At 39.5% G+C, this 17,267-nt stretch overlaps 1 protein-coding gene across 1 annotated transcript in view; it reads right to left on the bottom strand.

Moving 5' to 3' along the window:
* The window catches only part of ZNF827 (zinc finger protein 827), an 83,913-nt gene that overhangs the window by 25,671 nt on the left and 40,975 nt on the right, over window positions 1-17,267 (bottom strand). The window contains exons 6-9 of the mRNA XM_009280251.2: window positions 12,735-12,758; window positions 12,312-12,542; window positions 11,547-11,604; window positions 6,893-6,996 (exon numbers count right to left, since the gene is read on the bottom strand). Coding sequence (XP_009278526.2) covers window positions 6,893-6,996; window positions 11,547-11,604; window positions 12,312-12,542; window positions 12,735-12,758 — 417 coding nt within the window. The remainder of the gene's footprint in view (window positions 1-6,892; window positions 6,997-11,546; window positions 11,605-12,311; window positions 12,543-12,734; window positions 12,759-17,267) is intronic.

Genomic DNA, 17,267 nt, shown 5'->3' with positions numbered 1-17,267 from the left:
GGGAGTGAGTGAGTGGCTGTGTGGTGCTTAGTTGCTGGCTGGGGTTAAACCACAACACTGTCATACAAGGAGAGCCTGAGAGAGCTAGGACTGTTCAGCCTGGAGAAGAGAAGGCTTGGTAGGATCTTTCCAATCTGTATAAATACCTGATGGGGGGGAATAAGAAGATGAAGCCAGGCTGTCCTCAGTGATGCCCAGTGGAGAGGAGGCACGGGCACGAATTAAAACACAGGAAATTCCATTTAAACATAAGAAAACACTTTTTTTTTTTACTGTGAGCATGGTCAAACACTGGCACAGGTTGCCCAGAGATTGCCCAGAGAGTCTCCATCCTGGAGATATTCAAAACCTGACTGGACACAGTCCTGAGCAACAAGCTGACTCTGCTCTGAGGAAAGGGGTGGAACTAGACTTCCTACCTCAACCATTCTGTGATTCTCTCAAAAATAATAACCCACATGTTCTGCTATCCTGAATGAATTAGAAATCAATTACTTGTAATTCTGTTCTTAACCCCTAGCTTTCCTTTACAAATTCTAACATTTAGGACTGTGAAGAAAGCCTTCCTAAGGTAAACAGAGGATTACCCACAATGTGAAGTTAGAGGCTTTTTGGCAGATGTAAGCAAACAACCACCATAAGAAGGTGTGAATTGTTCTAATTAACTCCATGGGTACACAGCTGGGAAGCTATACAAGGGCAATTTAAATGCCAACATTTCATCGCTGATCACTTCAGCAGAAATCCTCAGGGCTTGTGCGTTTCACAGTCCCCTAAGGCTTAAGGACATTTTCCAGGGTGACAGAAGTGCCAACAGTCCCCTACACAGAAATCAAACCCTCAAGGTGTCCCTTCATTTCTGCAGTGCAGTTACAGTGGTCTCAGGGACAATGTAAGATAAGTTAAAAGTAGGAAGTCTGGCAGCAGGTTAAAAGAGACCAAGAAGGAAAACTGTCACTGGCAACTTGTGAAGAAATGGAAACTATAGTCGGAGTCACTCTAACCTCATATCCAATATATTAAAGTCCTGACTTTCTTAATTAACCTAGTGATGACCCAAAATTCAGAGCTGGTTGCTGTAGATTGTTGCAGAAGTTTAGTTTGCTGCAGAGCACTGGATACCAGAATTAAGCACAAATACTGCCGGAAAATAGTGCGTATGAATAAGCACGTCTGCAGGTTGGACCAAAAGAGCTCATGCTATCTACTTTCTAGATGCTTTAAGCCACACAAAATTACAACATCAAGAGGTATATTGACCTTAAAGTGTCTTTAAAAAAGGATTAGGAAGAAAGACACATGCAAAATACTTCATACTGAAGAATGTGGTATCTGTGCAACATGAACAGCTTGATTATTTATCACGTTCAAGTTAAAACTCTAAACCCTCGGGAGGTATTTTTCAACTACAGTCACAGAAGAAAGTAAACAAGATTAAGTGTGGTCACAGCCACGTCAATCTCACACAAATGCTGAAATTTCACACGGCTGAAAGATATGGCCTTGCCTTCACCCTGCTCACGTCCCCACATTCCCACAAAGTATTAGGAAAAAAGGGAGATTAGTTCACTACTTCCCCTGATATGGCTTACAACGTGGCCACACAAATGTTAGTACTGCTGTGTTGGAGAACGTGCAAAGATGAGGCCCAGGGAACAGGCAGATTTTCCCCTTTAAGTATATTAAAGTTACAATGGAATTACTGCTTTAGAGAAAAGAAGTAGAAGGAGGGTGTGAGTATGAACAGTAACAGGAGAAACCTGTACATCTCCTGAAGAGTCCTGTAGTTCCAAACATACGGGAATCTTTGTTACACATATTACCTTAGTTCAATAAACATAAATATGGGATAATGCCACTAATTACATCACCAATAAAAATACAACTGACAGTACCAAAATCCAAAATTTTTGCACTATGTTTCCACTTCTCCACTGAACTAAGTATCATGCTACTGATTCAATATTGGCTTCTGGACATTTCTGAAGAGGAAGCATGGCCTATCTGTCATCTTACAGGCCAGTAAAGAGTGTGGAGACACAGTGACAGAAGAGGCTCTGATGCATTTTCAAAAAGGTACTTGAGGACAGAAGCTTTATTGGCTTTATTTCATTGAAATAAATAACACTGGTAAATTTAGCTCTGGCACCAATGGACAAAATTAAAAAAGCTAGGGCTATTCATGGACTACAACTCCCCAAAACCTACATCCTCCAGTTACAAAAGTCTATTTTAGCCATGTGAAATTCACTTACCACAATCAAAATTACAGTTTTGCAAGTAGTAGTAAATTTTCACAAAAAGATGGAGTGGTTTTGGTTTTTTTTTTTTAAATTTAATCTTATACAGATGAGATTGTTCCAATATTTGGCACTGTCAATGTAAATGAAGGAGAATACCAGGTCCTTGGTGAATAGGAGAGAAAATAATGAAATATTATTATACTACACACAGATATACATGGAGAAAAAATACTCCCAAAAACCCATGGCTGGAGCCTTTGCCAATATTAATGAACTGACCGGAAAAGGAATAGTGAATATCACTCATCTGGATTTCATGAAGGCAGGTTTGATTTACAGAATGAGTCAGTGAGATAGTGGAAAACTATTAAAACACATTAAAGATTGGCTAAGGGTCAGGAACATCAGCGTAAGATCAAGTTTTTAATTTATCTAGCGATCTGGACTGAACTATATAGTCTGACATAAAACTAAACTCTGTTCTGTCAAAAGAAGAGTCTTATAAAACAGAAGATAAAAATGCCCTTTTAAAGTGACTTCTTGAAATGAAAATTTTCATTTCTTCTCCCTACCTTTTGCTAGGCCAAAAAAGGTCATTTTGCTATTCTTACAGGGCAAAGCTGAAATTATTGAATTGTTTTGGATATGACTTTGTATTAGATATGACTTTGATACTATGGTAATTTTTGAGCGAAGTGTGTTTGACTGATGTGGACATCAATACTATTTTATTTTATTTCCATTTTTGAGTAAAAATTAGCTTATTTGGACAGTAATAGTAACACAGAAAAGTGTAACATAACTACAACTAACTTTGTATGGTTATTAACATACAAAATACCTTAAAAAGGAAGGTAAGTACTTCCCCAAATCTATCCAATACTTTTGAACTACATACTATAGGAAACTAATTTCTTCCCTTGTCAGAATATTAAGAATTCACCACAGATTATCAGGGTGTTACCATGGCTTCTGCAGGGCTGTTGAGTCCCCTTCTGACAGCTGTTGGGAGATTTCATTGTCATTTCCTGGGGTACCAGATTTAAAAGCTGCTGCATGAGAATCACTTCTCCTGCCTGTGATACTGCTGCTGATCAGGATTACTTCACCTTTATTTCAGGCCAAATCCATTGCTATGTTGTTATTTATTTGGGTTTTTTTTTCCTCCAGTAAATGCCCTGATCAGTGCATCGCTCTCACACATCTTTTAATACAACTTTCCTAATGATTTCATACTCCTTGGGGATCTTATATACTCAATGCCCTACAAAGAGTGCTCTTCCTCTTAAATACCTGATCTTGCAATTTTCTTACAAACTGTCTACAAAGAGAAGTGGTTTGCGCTGAGGAGGCCACTAAGCTGAAGTCACAAGGACTGAACTTTGGACCAACCGTACTTAAAAATCCTCTTTAATAGCTTCAACACAAAAAAACCCAGCATTGCATTAATGAAAGGGATATCATCAACATGCAGAAATTTCAGAGTATTAAAGAAATAATCTTGAGAGCTAGAGTAACAAGTGAAACAATTCAAATTACAAGGTCATATGCCTAGAAAGTAGGAACAAGAATTTCAGTTACATGCTGAAATCATCAGCTGAAACTGTAAAGGAAAAGAAAAACATGTTACTATTCGATTAGCAAACGAACTGAGAGTCATCACCGTGTTGTAGTTACAAAGACTGTGATTAATCAGGAGAGGCTTTGCCAATATACATATAGAAGATTGCATGCCACTGAAAAAGTCATTGGTAAGACCTCCTGTAAAACAGCATATATAGTTCTTACTACTCATATTTGCAGAAATTAATTTCCCTAAACAAAGGCAGAAAAAGGCTATGATGTCGGTCAGGAAATGGAAACCCTATCATAATAAAGACACTAAAAGACGTTGGCTGGCTTACTTTTCCAAAATGAAGACAGGATTAAGGGGATGTAAGATGGCACATCAGATGGTGAACATCACGGGGAGAAGAATTATTAAAGTTGAAGGACAGCCTTGGTGAAACAACAGAAGTAGAACTTGCTGTGAATAAATTCAAGCTGAAAAGAGAGTGGTCCCAGCCCTTCAAAGGGGTGAGCTTCTGAAACAGTGTCCTCAAGCAAATAATAAGGACGACAGGTTTAAGATGGATCTTGATAACGAATAAGATTACATAATGTCGTTACCTATTACAGAAAAGAATTGAATTTGACACATGAGATATCTTACTGTCCTATGTTCCTGTCACTTTTCCCAATTCCCCTGCAGCTAGGGTGCCAAGAAGCCTGCAGACAGAAAGTTGGCAGGAGTCTGGGAATACAACCACCCATATTGGTGCCCTCTTGGAAAGAAGCACTATGTACATGGGGTTCCACCAAGGCCTCCCAGACCAGCTGGCAGCGAAGGCTTCCTCATGCCACTCTGCCTGCCTGAGTCAAGCCTGGTCGCAGAGAGCCAGCACAGAGCAGCAGCTCAGACCCCACGCTTGTTCATCAGCCTCTGCTAGCTGTGGTGACAGTGGCACAGTCGCATTTTTGGATATGGGCACTGCTTAATAAACACTCTTGGCCATTAGCAGTTAATCTGCTTGGATTTTAGTTGATGACTTGAAAATAACACTGGACTGGGAATTTCCTGTCATTTTCTTATGCTGTTCTTTTCTACCTCTAACTATCCTGTTTCAGGAATGAAGTAACCCAAAACAAATCTCAAATGAAGGCATACATACCATTTATCCATGGGACACCACATACACATTTCCACAGCATTTTCTGTTACATCCTGTTGGTCTTTACAGTGGTTTGTTACTGTTCCTTTATGCTACTCTCTGCAGGGATAAAGTTTCTTCTGAGCTATCCATAGCACTACATAGACTATTTCTTCTTGCAAGGCTGAAAACTAGTAGGAAATCTACCTGTGGGTATTCTGCTGTTCTTTCACATGAATATCACATTTGTAATTGATTAAAAATTTAAATCACATTCCTGGTGCTAACTGTGAAGTTGCACTTCAGGTCCAAGAATTTATTATGAAGCTGTGAGAAATCAACATATTTGGAATGATAGTGTTGTTCCAAAAATAAAAATGAAGAAGAAACTGGCATTTTTGATTTTCAGTATACATGCTGCTATTACATATCAGAGTCTTATAATCACAGAACAATATGTATTATAATACACAGACCTATCAAGGTAATACTGATACTCCATAAAGCAGAATATGGGGCAAGCATAAACATACAAAACCCAGTTCCTCAGAAGCCATTCTAACACTGTCCTAACCAACTAGATACTTTACATCTTTTAAGCAGAAGATTAAACATGTCACCAAAACCCACCCACAGTTTTAGTGGCCTCACTTAAAATGAAGTCTTACTGAGAATTAAAATTCTTATACATTCATCTTGGTATGATGTAAGAGTATTGCTGCTAGAGGCCATGCCCTCTGAGGTATCAAGCACTGCCTGAGGAGTCTAAGAGTTCTCGTCTTTCATCTGAGTATATGAATATTCCATGTTATGCCAAGGTCAAAAGCCAGGATTGAAGTGCTAACCTGGTTTACATTTTAATACTTAAAAGCACTACACCTGATCTGGTTCTCCTTGCCCCCGGTTACAAAAATCCACTACCTTCCCTGCAAAAGTGCAGCCGAGGCTAGCCTGAAGACCCTTGTCCTTATGCTACAAATTTTCTTCTTCCTGCTATGCATATTTACCCTCAGACAACATCTAGCTCTTAACCTCATCTGCCACTTCACAAGCTGTCAAATGACTATTCAAGCATTAAAAAAAATGAAGGGTCTGTTAAGTTGTAAATTAAATGACAGTCTATAGCTGAAAATTAGCAGTAACGTGCCCAAAACTTTATTGATTGCTAAGAAAAGGTGAACAACCCCCCCTATGGCTGGCTGTGTAATTACTGACCTTTAGAACCCAAGAGCTATTAATTTAAGAACAGATAGCAGTGAACTAGCAAACAAGTTACTTTGCAACAGGACAGTAAAGGCACATATCAAGTTTTTGCATGTGTTCAGTGCCACCTTGAATAGTATTGTTACCTGCCTATATTTTCCATTTTAATGCAGAATATAACCCAAGTTACATCTGGACATAAAATGCCTGTCAACTAGTTCAGAAGATCAGTGGGAACGTACCCACAGATACTGAGGCCTTTCAGTACGTTTTAAGAACTCCACATCCTTCCAAAAACGTTTCTAAATTCTGTTAAAGGCAGGAAACTGTATTGCCAAACTCAGCCACTCTGATACGTGTACTACAAACATTTAATTTGTACTCTCAGAGATGGAGGTGGAAATGGCCAGTAACAGGACAATAGCAGACAGTAATCCGACATTGGTAAAGTTCCTTTACATATTGGAGACACAAAAACCCCCCACCTCTGTTAATACTGCTGAATTTAGTCTATAACACACTCTTGTACGATTCAGGGAAATAGTAGTTTAAAGACTATTAATACAAATGCTTCAGCAATAATTAACTTTTTTTCTTTTTATTCTTAATAATAAGCACTTATTGCCATGGAGAGATAGTTGCCTTTTGACAAAGCAAACTACATTTTAAAAGCATTGGTCAGGTGGTGGAGTTTACAGTAAGAAAATTTTAAAAAGATATATTAACTGGAAGTAATGAAAGAAAAAGGTATCTGACCTGGTGCAGATGACCTTCCATGAAGAGTAGTTTCATTAGGCAGGAGATCTTTTGAGTTGGAAGTGAATGGTGATTGTCTAAATGTGTCTTCAGAAAAGAAGGGGCTATAGAAAAAAAGACAGATGTCTTTTTGTAAACAAAATAGCAGTTAACAGAAGAAGTAAATACGATTTTTGACCCTAACATCTTAATATTATAACAAATACCATCTTGTTAAAAGCCCTGTTTCATTTACAGAATTAATGCTGAAAGATATGCAGACCATGAGGCAAGGTGTGGAGAAGAGGCATGCTTTGGTAAAGTTGCATCTCAGAGCGAAAACTGAAGTCCTCCCAAAGGGCTTTTAAGTACATTTCAACATCTCAGATTTGCTATATCAGAATACAACATGGATCATTAAAATTAATGCTTCAAAAATTTGTATTCTACTGTCATATCTGGAGAGGGCAATCAGGAAAGGTGGAAAATATTTAATAATCTGAGATATATAGTAATTCTTTTTAAAACAAAACTTTTCAAATTTTAGGTTAAGATGCTGAATAGTTCTTTTTTGACACGGCATTCCACGGAATGAAATTAACTCCGAGTTTGATTTTTATAGCAGGAAACAATTCGTATAAGCTAACTGAATGGTTTCTTTCCAAAAAGTATTAAGTGCAAAAATTATCAGCTACTTGACTCCAAAAAGCATAGCAAGCTTTGGTTCTAATTAACAGGCAGTAAAAAAGTCAATTTCAATTGTGAATCGGCATTTCTGTCAAAGTATTTTGTTTTCTGCTCAATTAAAGATCATAACAGAAACAAGAATTCCTTGTCTATAGTACAGACAGACATCAGTAAGAGGTACATAAAAAAATTCAAAATGGAAAAGGACAGTCTTTCTTGGAAAACAGTTTTCTAAGGCACTGTATTCCATCTGCATGCAAACTATCAATTTCTTCTAAGCAAACTGAGAATTACATTAAATCTGATCTCTCTCATACTGAGAATCCTTAACAGGCTGGTGTATAGTAGGTGTTTTAAAGGTGCAGGACAGGAGGCCAGCTCATTTCTGCAGCCTGTTCTTATTCAGTAATAAAATCCAAGAACCTTTTCAGGATAAGGAACGTAGTATGAGGTCTTATGAAGCATTGCACAGCAGGTAGTCCAAACCCAGAAAGTATGTGCCAGCAGCACCAACTAAGTTGACTCTACCAGTCCAGATACCCAAGGTGTCAATCTAAACAATGGCACTTGTGTAAGTTTTCCCTTATACAGTTTTTCTGCAGGGAGTGAACGAGGTGTTCTCCACTGAGTCACTTGTATTCTTAGTCAGATCTCTTCTGCCTTTGGGAAACTTTTTGATAATTATTTAACTTAGTCATGTACAACACTTTCAGCAATCACATTATTTACTTTCTCATTAAGTTTTTTGGCCATTATTCATTATGTGCTGTTCCATATGTGACAATGAATGGGATATTTTGGTGTTTCTACAAAAATTTGAACATAACCATAAACACAGTCAACATTAGGTTGTGCCGAAGGGTAAGGCATGAAGCTGCCCCACACCTGAACAGTTCAGTGTTTGCAGATAGCTAAACAATGCATAATACTCAAGAAAACAAGTGATCAGGATAAAGCAAAACAGCTCCAGCCCACATGTGCAAAATTTAACTTTTTCCAAGACTCACACTCCCACTCAGGGGTGACATAATATAAAACAGACTGACGCTGTGTAAAAATATGGCATCATTTATTGCAACATTCCTCTCACTGGTTTAATAATGATTTGAAAGCAAAACACCAATAAAAAAAGTTTTATTACTGTTGTAAGTCTTCAAAATCTTGTAATCCGCTCAGGTTTCCATGTTGGCCTGCCTGCTTGTGCCTTAGATTCAGTCACGGGACACTGCTCATTGCTGGTTCTAAGCAAAATGGGTGATGCAGAGCTTATCTATTTCAGGCTAGGCCATATATCATGAGCAGGTTGCTGTTTGAAGACTGCATCATGTTGTGTCCCAAGGATTTCCCTCTCCGCCATTGGCCTCCAGTGAATTACAGAACCATCCTTGGATACCTCTTTTCTGCCTTCCTCTAGAATGACAGCTGAGTCTCTTCAGTGTTGACCCTATTATTATTTTTATTTCAGCAGATATGTCCTCCAATTTTCAGTGCAAAGTATGGAGTGAGGAGCTCCTGCTTCATAGTAAGAAACTACATAAATTGTTCTCAATCACTGTGCAAAGTCCCTTCTGATGAAGATTAAGCTTTAGGATTTTTTTTTTCTGGCTGCACTTTTCCAGTTTTATGGCTACACAGTTCTCTAGATGAAAGAAACTTATCTTGGCATCTTACGCTGGCGTACTCACTTCCAGATCATTTGCTTCTCCACTTTCTGTCTTCATATCACAGATGGCAGGCTCTACCATCTCACTCAGCCACTGAACTGTGAGGAATCCTTGCCAGTTTCAGCTGCTTAAGCAAAGTCATATGGAAGAATATGCTCACAAAGTCCAGGAATACTCACAGGAGGAATAGCAACAGATAGGCGACAGTTAGAAATGTTAATATGGAATAAGACAGCAAAAAGTGCTTGTGTACCCCATCTTGCTGGGCTTTGCCGATTTAAGACTCTCGCCAACAACACAGCTTAATCTCTCTGCTCCCCAGCTACTCACAGGTGGACAACACTGACCTCACCTTGGGTCTCTGCAGCTGTCAGCAAACTTCACATAACAATAGTGATTCAAACGCCTTTCTGTCATTACTCCAGATGTAGGTTGGTGAGCCAAACTGCAACACCACATGTTTTCTTAACACAGTCTGAGTGCCTCTATCCTCCACTGGCTGCTCCATCACATTCTCTTTTTGAGAAGGCGTCATACCCTTACCAGTAAAGACTTCCAGCTGTTTGTTTGGTTTTGGGTGGGGGTTTTTTGGCAAGGTCTTTCAAGTCAATCTGTTTGAACTCACAGGATTTAGTAGATTGACTCACTTCCCCTTAAGAAGCTCTTCTCATTCATGTCTTCTTCTGTTGATAGATAGGTAAGATAAGAAAAGCACCCAGAAGAATTGAATCAGGCACTCAGCATTTCATGCCCTAATGGGTAACAGCCATTATCAGGACTTCTCAGTAAAACTCAGTGCAAGTTTGACAACAGCCAACTGTGCTACCCTCTTAAAAGTTGGCAGCCAGAAGAAGGGGAAGTTATCTTTGAACTGTCCTCAACCTTTCCAGTTTGAATTATCTTTGATAGATCCAAAAGTAGCTCTGGATTCTCACACCAGTCCTGCCGGTAACATCATGAGACACTGAAATCTATTTTCAACTGACTATTTGTCACTCCCTCCCTGCTATGCACACTGGACAGTTAATGAGTAGTTGGACAATATGTGCATTTGTCTCCATAAGTATCTCTCAGGCTTATGCTTTTTAAGTAGTCACAGGAAGGCTATGCAGGCTGCATATCCCATAAATTCCCAAACTAGCAAATATAGGAAGCATTCACAGTAGCCAGAAGTTAAAAGCTCAATTTAATTATCTTTCAACTTGTAACATCAAAAAGTCCCTAATGTACATTTACTGAGCTGGTCAGTTTATTAAAACCAAATTATTTATATATTACACTGACCATGAATGAATGGGATAGGCCTAGGAATTTAAGAACAACATATTTTAGAGATGTTTTCTTCTGCAGCTGAAATGCTTTTCAATTTCTGTCTGGACAAAGTTGTCTTAGTTAGCAGGCACTGAACACGCTGGGAACTTCTGTAGAAGGGGCTGCAGAGGCACCCAAGGTCTTACTCTATCTTTGAAGGAACTCTTCGTCACTTCAGTGTGCTCAGTCTCCAACCCATCAACACTGATTAGGGAACTTTCAGGTAGGAAATAAATGTACCCTTGCCAATTCCTGCCTACTCCTTACCATAGGCTTCTAAGCTTTTACCAATTCTAGCTACCACTTGTTACATAAGAGCTTTGAATTTTCCCACAGGGACACCTCACTTCGCTGCTCATGTATACGTAAACAACTCATGGGCTTGTTCCCAGCCACAATACCGTAAAGTGCATATTTCTTTAACAGCATGTGCTATAATTGAATCATAATTTAATTCCTGGATAATTTCATTTATTGTATTAATGTGACTGTAATCTTTAACAAATGTTTCATTAGCATTGTCTTACAGTCTGACTTTTAAAAATTCATCTCTAGAAGGCATTGAGATCATAGAAATACTAAACTGAAATTTTATTAAAGAAATACAAGTTTGACAGAAGACTGAATCAAAATCACCTCTTCTTACATTGGTCCATGTCTTAAAATCCAGTTGTCGGCCTGTTCTTCCCTCAAGCACTGCATGTACTATGCAGTTTCTTTTAAGTTTCAGTTTTTGTAGAAAAAAATAGAAAAAATAATTCTTAAAATGATGTGTGAATACTTGATCAGAGGAGAACAGTCATTTTGGCCCAAAGGCCTTTTGCTCATGAACTCTAAGCAATCAGATCTATATGTGTAATTCTTCAGATATAGGTTACATTACTCATGAAAATATCTAACACTTGTAATATCAGGTCACATTTGCAGGAGACAGACACATTTGAGTTCACAAGGCAAAATGAAGCAATGCCATTTACACTATAGCTTTGCAGATAACAATGGACTGTACTTACCTGGCTGTAGTTCTGATGGCGTTATCTTTATTGTGGTTGTGCTCTTTGCTCACCTTTTCTGCAGAGGAACATACATGGGGTTTTTTGTGATTAGCATATATCATATTTTCCCTATCAGGTTTTATTCAGTAGAACTATTTTAATGCTTTCTGATAACAGCATAATCCAGAGTAATTTAGGGTAAATGGTTACAGCATGATTAGAGAATGGGCATGACTTTATTTAAACTAACACCCAACAAAATTTTTTCAGCTTCATATTTCGGTGTTAGTGCTCCATGCAAAGTGTGCAATACAAGCATTCATTAAACACAGTGCTGATATCACTGCCGTTATGTAATAGCCGAGGTTCATCTTCTTTGTCCAGAGAAATGGACGGTGCAGCCCCAGGAGCACTGCATGCTGCAGCCACTGGCCACTTATGCCAGTAACTGCCATCTATAGGTTCCCCTATACTCCAAAGCCTGGATCAGCCAGTTGTCACAAATTATTTAATTAGCTTTCAAAAATACAGGAGTTGAACTCCGGCTTTTCCAATTCAGTTCAAATATTGTGAACCTGACCTGACTGTCACAGTGCTCTAAAGCATATGCTAACTATGAGGGACATTTGGCAAGGCTTTTGCATTTCAAATGTGAGGGTAGGAGGGCTCTAACTCCTATTATTTTTCAGCCTTAGCAATCTCACACTTTCATAGCGCCTTAATGATTATACACAATCTTTTTGTTCTTTAAATTCAACTATCGACTATTTCCACTGCTTTTACCTGATAACTGGAAGAGCAGCTCAGATGCCATCTTCACTGATATATCTTGGCTGAATAGATTTCTTTCTGGGAGCACACGACCTTCTGGTGCCTTCTGTATGTGTTCACTAATGTCTCGCCCTAATAAAGTGCTGTAGCCAACATTTTGGTTGGGTTGGCTGGGTGACACTGAAGCCTGCGAATCATGAATGTCAACTTCCATTGGTTCTTCCTTTATCTTTACGATGCCATCTTCACTGATATATCTTGGCTGAATAGATTTCTTTCTGGGAGCACACGACCTTCTGGTGCCTTCTGTATGTGTTCACTAATGTCTCGCCCTAATAAAGTGCTGTAGCCAACATTTTGGTTGGGTTGGCTGGGTGACACTGAAGCCTGCGAATCATGAATGTCAACTTCCATTGGTTCTTCCTTTATCTTTACCATCTGGGTTTTTGTAACTCTCAGCTGCAAATATGTATTTAAAAAAAAAAAAAAACACACCCCCCCGCCACAATTATTTAATTAGGCTACAATTTTTCAGAGTACTCAAAGCAGGAATCACAATTTACAAAGTTATAATTTGTATACCGTATCACTGCAAATGGTAAGTAAAGCAAGCAGCTGACTGCTACAGTATTCTTCTGGGGTTATAAATAGAAGCAATCTCTTGAAAATAATTCTTCAAACTAGAGAGCAGAAAACAGTTGCATATTGGTAAATATGAGAGTTATATCATTTTCTATGAATACTGGGTGATCATACACCAGTTAGTGAAGGTTTGTTTTTATTTATTAAATGAAGTTGCAACTACACACCAGCTCTCCAAAGGTGGGTGCTGAAGACCTCTTACAAACTCTAAATTACTCTTTATCAGCAGAAGTACTAGCAGAGTCAGTCAGAAGTAGTGGTATAGGGATAGGGGTGGAGGAGGAAACCTCATCTGCTCCTCTTCTGCTCTCTCTCTCTTTTATGGAAAATTCCAGACAACTATGTGAAGAACTGGTTTGTTATACCTGCATATGCTTTCAAGATGAGAGGCGTATTCTGGGGCCCATACTTCTCTAAAGTCTGATTTTGTAACAAGCATAGATATTCCCTCATACATTACAAGATCCAATAACCCTAATGACCAGTTTCCATAAGCCCATATCCTTCCCTCCTTGCCTTCCTCCCCAGTGTCCTAGGTCTAGCAAACAAAACCATAGCCTAGAAGCCAATTTGTAGTTTACTTTCTACACTTGAGATTCCCTGGGTGCTGCTGAATGCTGTGGTTTGGCTGCAAGGTAAGTGGTCCTTTTTTCTTCAGAATAAGAGCTCTGAAATCTCAAAATCAAGGCCCCAAGGTAATTTGCCTACCACACCCCAAATACCTATACAGCCCTTTTGATTCAGACTTTCTGCTGTGAAAAGAGAAGTTGAAGACCTGTAGAAGACCTGTAGAATTTATTCTCAATTTAGTTTCAGAGAAAGATGATGAGTTTTTTTAATGATCTTTGTTCAGAGTGCTCCTGAAAGGGCACTGGTGTCATGGCAGAACTGCCCAGCCAGGTGTTGCCTCTGCTGGCTGGATGCTGACCAGACACTCCGGAAACAGGCAGCCTAGAACAGGCAGTATGCCTGGGAGAATCAAGAAAATAAATAAATGCATGAACACAGTTAAATACCAGAAGGGCCATCCAGATAAGGAATCATTCCAACAAAAAATGTACATGGGATTTATTAATTTTGGCTAAATCTGTACACGTACTTCTGGTACTAGCCAAGATACTGAAAGCCTCAAGGAAAATCTGCTTCTGTTTACTCATGATTAGCGCATGCCCTAAATTGTCACCTATGTAGCCTCCACAGCTGGAGTCAAGGGAAAGTGTGAGTTTGAATTGCTCAGACTTCATGAGCCAAAGGAGGAAAAGGCAACCCCAGCACCAAGGGAAAGAGGCCGTGGCAGAGGGTAGGGACAGGCACACTGCAGCACACAGAGCCAGAGAAGCAGAGAGCTTAGAGGCTGAGTGGATTAGGACCTGAGAGAGCAGTCTGGCCCTTGTCCAGACTGGGGGGAGTGATCGGATCTATGACCATGGGCCAGCACGTTAACTGGTGCAGACAGGGGCTGGCCAGCCTGATAGCATCAGGTCACTGATGGAGGCACTCTGCACAATGAGTTTCCTCACATGGAAGTTTCCTTGCCATCTGTCAAATTTTATTACTTAGAAGGCTCTGATATTAAAAATAAATAAACGAACACCAGTTCATAAGAAAAAGCCCAAACACAGTATTTCCTATTAACTTTGGGTCAGAGAGAAGAAAAGGGGGGGGGGGGTGTTTGAATCCACTAACTTCACTTTATAAATTAATCTGTTGCTGCTCTCTCTGTTTTTCCCCTCCTCTCTAACTCACATATGAATGTGTAAGCCTCACAGATTTTATTCCAAGTGCAAATGTTTCAACCACCACCAGGACTTTTGTTTTCAATTACCCAATATTACAATGAACCTCAGAGGCACCAAAACATGGTTTGGTCATCCTTGATAACATCCTCAAGCTAGTCACCTGGTTGGTGTCATCCTGTAGTCTCTACCCAAAGATGAACAGAATCCCTTTAGCATGAAGGCATAAGCATTCCACATAAAATTAAACTGATGTGTGTCACCAAGTCCTTTTTCATTCCCCTGGTTTTTCCCTCTCCCCACATTCCTGTTCTTAAGTAGAGAGAAAGTGGCTTTGCTGCTTACAGCTCTTTAAAAAAAAAAATAAAAAAATTGAAGCCAGGAGAGAAAAGCCACTTGGATATGTTCCAGGAATGATTTACATGAAGTGCTTTCAGTCTTTTCTTATGACATTTCTTGACCTTTAAAAGAAACGTATAAACATTGATAAAAATCTTTACCCTCTATGATCCACCAGATACATTTCAGACTTCGGAAATTTTCATAGTGAATTCTCAACTGAAGACAAGTTAGAAATATCATATAATGCCTTTTTTGTCCTGTTAAGCAGGTTTTTTTTTAATTTTATTTAGAACTTCCATTAGCCTTTTATTATAAAACCACAGAACACTGCATCTGTGTTGAAAAGTGTAAAAATAGCATGCTGTGCATTGAAAGTGAACACAGAACAGCAAAGGAACGCATCAGGTAACACTGTCAATCAAAAGCTCAGGTAACTCCGCAAACAAATGAGTTCTTCAGATGTCTGACAGACCAAGCCCTGCACCCAGCTGCCAAATTTAGGTGCAGAGTCAAGCTGACCTTTGCTGCTCTCTCTGCTTTTAAAATATTCTTTCTATTTCTGTTCCTGCTCCACACAGTTTAATTCCCTATCCTGCAAATGCTTTTGAATCAAACTGATACGACCCCAACTAAGACGAGAGTCGAGCAATACCAATGACCTTCTCTCCCTCACAATCAGCTAGCACTCAAATTGCCCTAACTAAATTTACATAGTTGATCATTTCCTTTGACCTTTATCTTCCCAGCTGCACCCTTTTGATATGACAGAATGCCCCTGCCAAATGTGAGTCCTGTCATACTCCGATTCCCAAAAGCAAACACACACAGAAGACAGAAGGAGGGTCGCTATGATAATTTTACAAGAGCTAACGGAAGGGAAACACAGTCAGTCTGTCCCATGAGCAGCGATCACAGGCATACAACCCAGCTGTGCTAGATCTTGTGCTGGCGAAAGACTGTAATTGAGGTTATGCCCATACCCATCTCCCCATACAGGCAGTCAAACTGTAACTTCTTGAAGATTATTTTCCCTTCTGTGCTACAGAAAGTTCATTTGTGGAGTAAGGTGATACCCCTTATTTCCTTACATAGGTATCTCACGTGGTCATAGTGCAGCTAAAGTTTTTTAAGTCAAGGACTGGTACACCAAAAGGTCTCCTGGTTCAAATAATTAAAATCATGATAGCTTTGGCTTTTTTTTCCACTTTTGCATTTCTCCTTGAGTAGATGGGCTAGGTTAAATAAACTGCAATGTATCAGAATACAAAGTCAGTATACAAGAGTCATTTTCTTCATGCCAGATTTTTATAAAAGTACAGACATCTAATTCCTAGCAAAAATCAGCGGGGGATAAAGACTCAAGTAGCTTTAAAGTATCAAGACTGTGATGTCCTAAACATGGTCTGCTATTCATTCAAAACTAACCTGGATGAAGCTCAAAACAACAGCACAGCAGTGAACATTGCTCATCTGGCAGAAGATGAACTAAATCACCTTATACGCCTTTTTCTGCTCTTAACTTTGTGATACAGAAACAGCTTAACAAAATAAGAGAAAATTATTGCATACATGGATGTACTACCATCAAGCCACAGAGATGCTGTTTCTTTACAGAGCAGTATAACTTTTAATCAGCTTATCTATAAAAGCCTCAATTAACTTCATCCTATTCACATTGAGCGAGACAATTTTCCACATCAGATATGAAAAATGCAATATTGGGCAGGCTTGTTCCAGGAGGAAGTAATTTCTTCCACAGCTTTCAGGTTCTCTGGCATTCACAAGTACAAGGAATTGCAAAGTTTGCACACTCGGGGCAGCAGGCGAACCCCCTCCTTGCCCACCTCGCCTTCCCAGGTGCCTCTGTACAACAGGTATGAGGCTCTGGATGTGGAAGGTCAGTCAATGGATGATGTGGATGACGGTCCATCTACACCAGAGGTGTGGCCAAGGTCAGAAAGGCCTACCCCCTGTATCACAACCACCTTCACAAGGAAGAAAAGACGGGTTATAGTTGTAGGCGACTCCCTTCTGAGGGGAACGGAGAGTCCAATATGCCGGACAGACCCTCTTCTTGGGGAAGTCTGCTGCCTCCCTGGGGCCCGGGTTAAGGACATCACTAGGAAACTTCCTAGCCTGGTACGGCCTTCAGACTATTACCCATGACTGCTCTTCCATTTGGGTGGTGATGAAGTCACAATGCATAGTCCAAGGGCAATCAAAAGAGACTTCAGGGCCTTGGGATGGT

The sequence above is a fragment of the Aptenodytes forsteri genome, unplaced genomic scaffold (assembly GCF_000699145.1).
Source record: "Aptenodytes forsteri isolate BGI_AS27 unplaced genomic scaffold, ASM69914v1 Scaffold227, whole genome shotgun sequence".
In the NCBI taxonomy this organism is placed as follows: domain Eukaryota; kingdom Metazoa; phylum Chordata; class Aves; order Sphenisciformes; family Spheniscidae; genus Aptenodytes; species Aptenodytes forsteri.
Note: the sequence above shows the minus strand (reverse complement) of the source record. Positions and strands in the feature narration are given on the sequence as shown.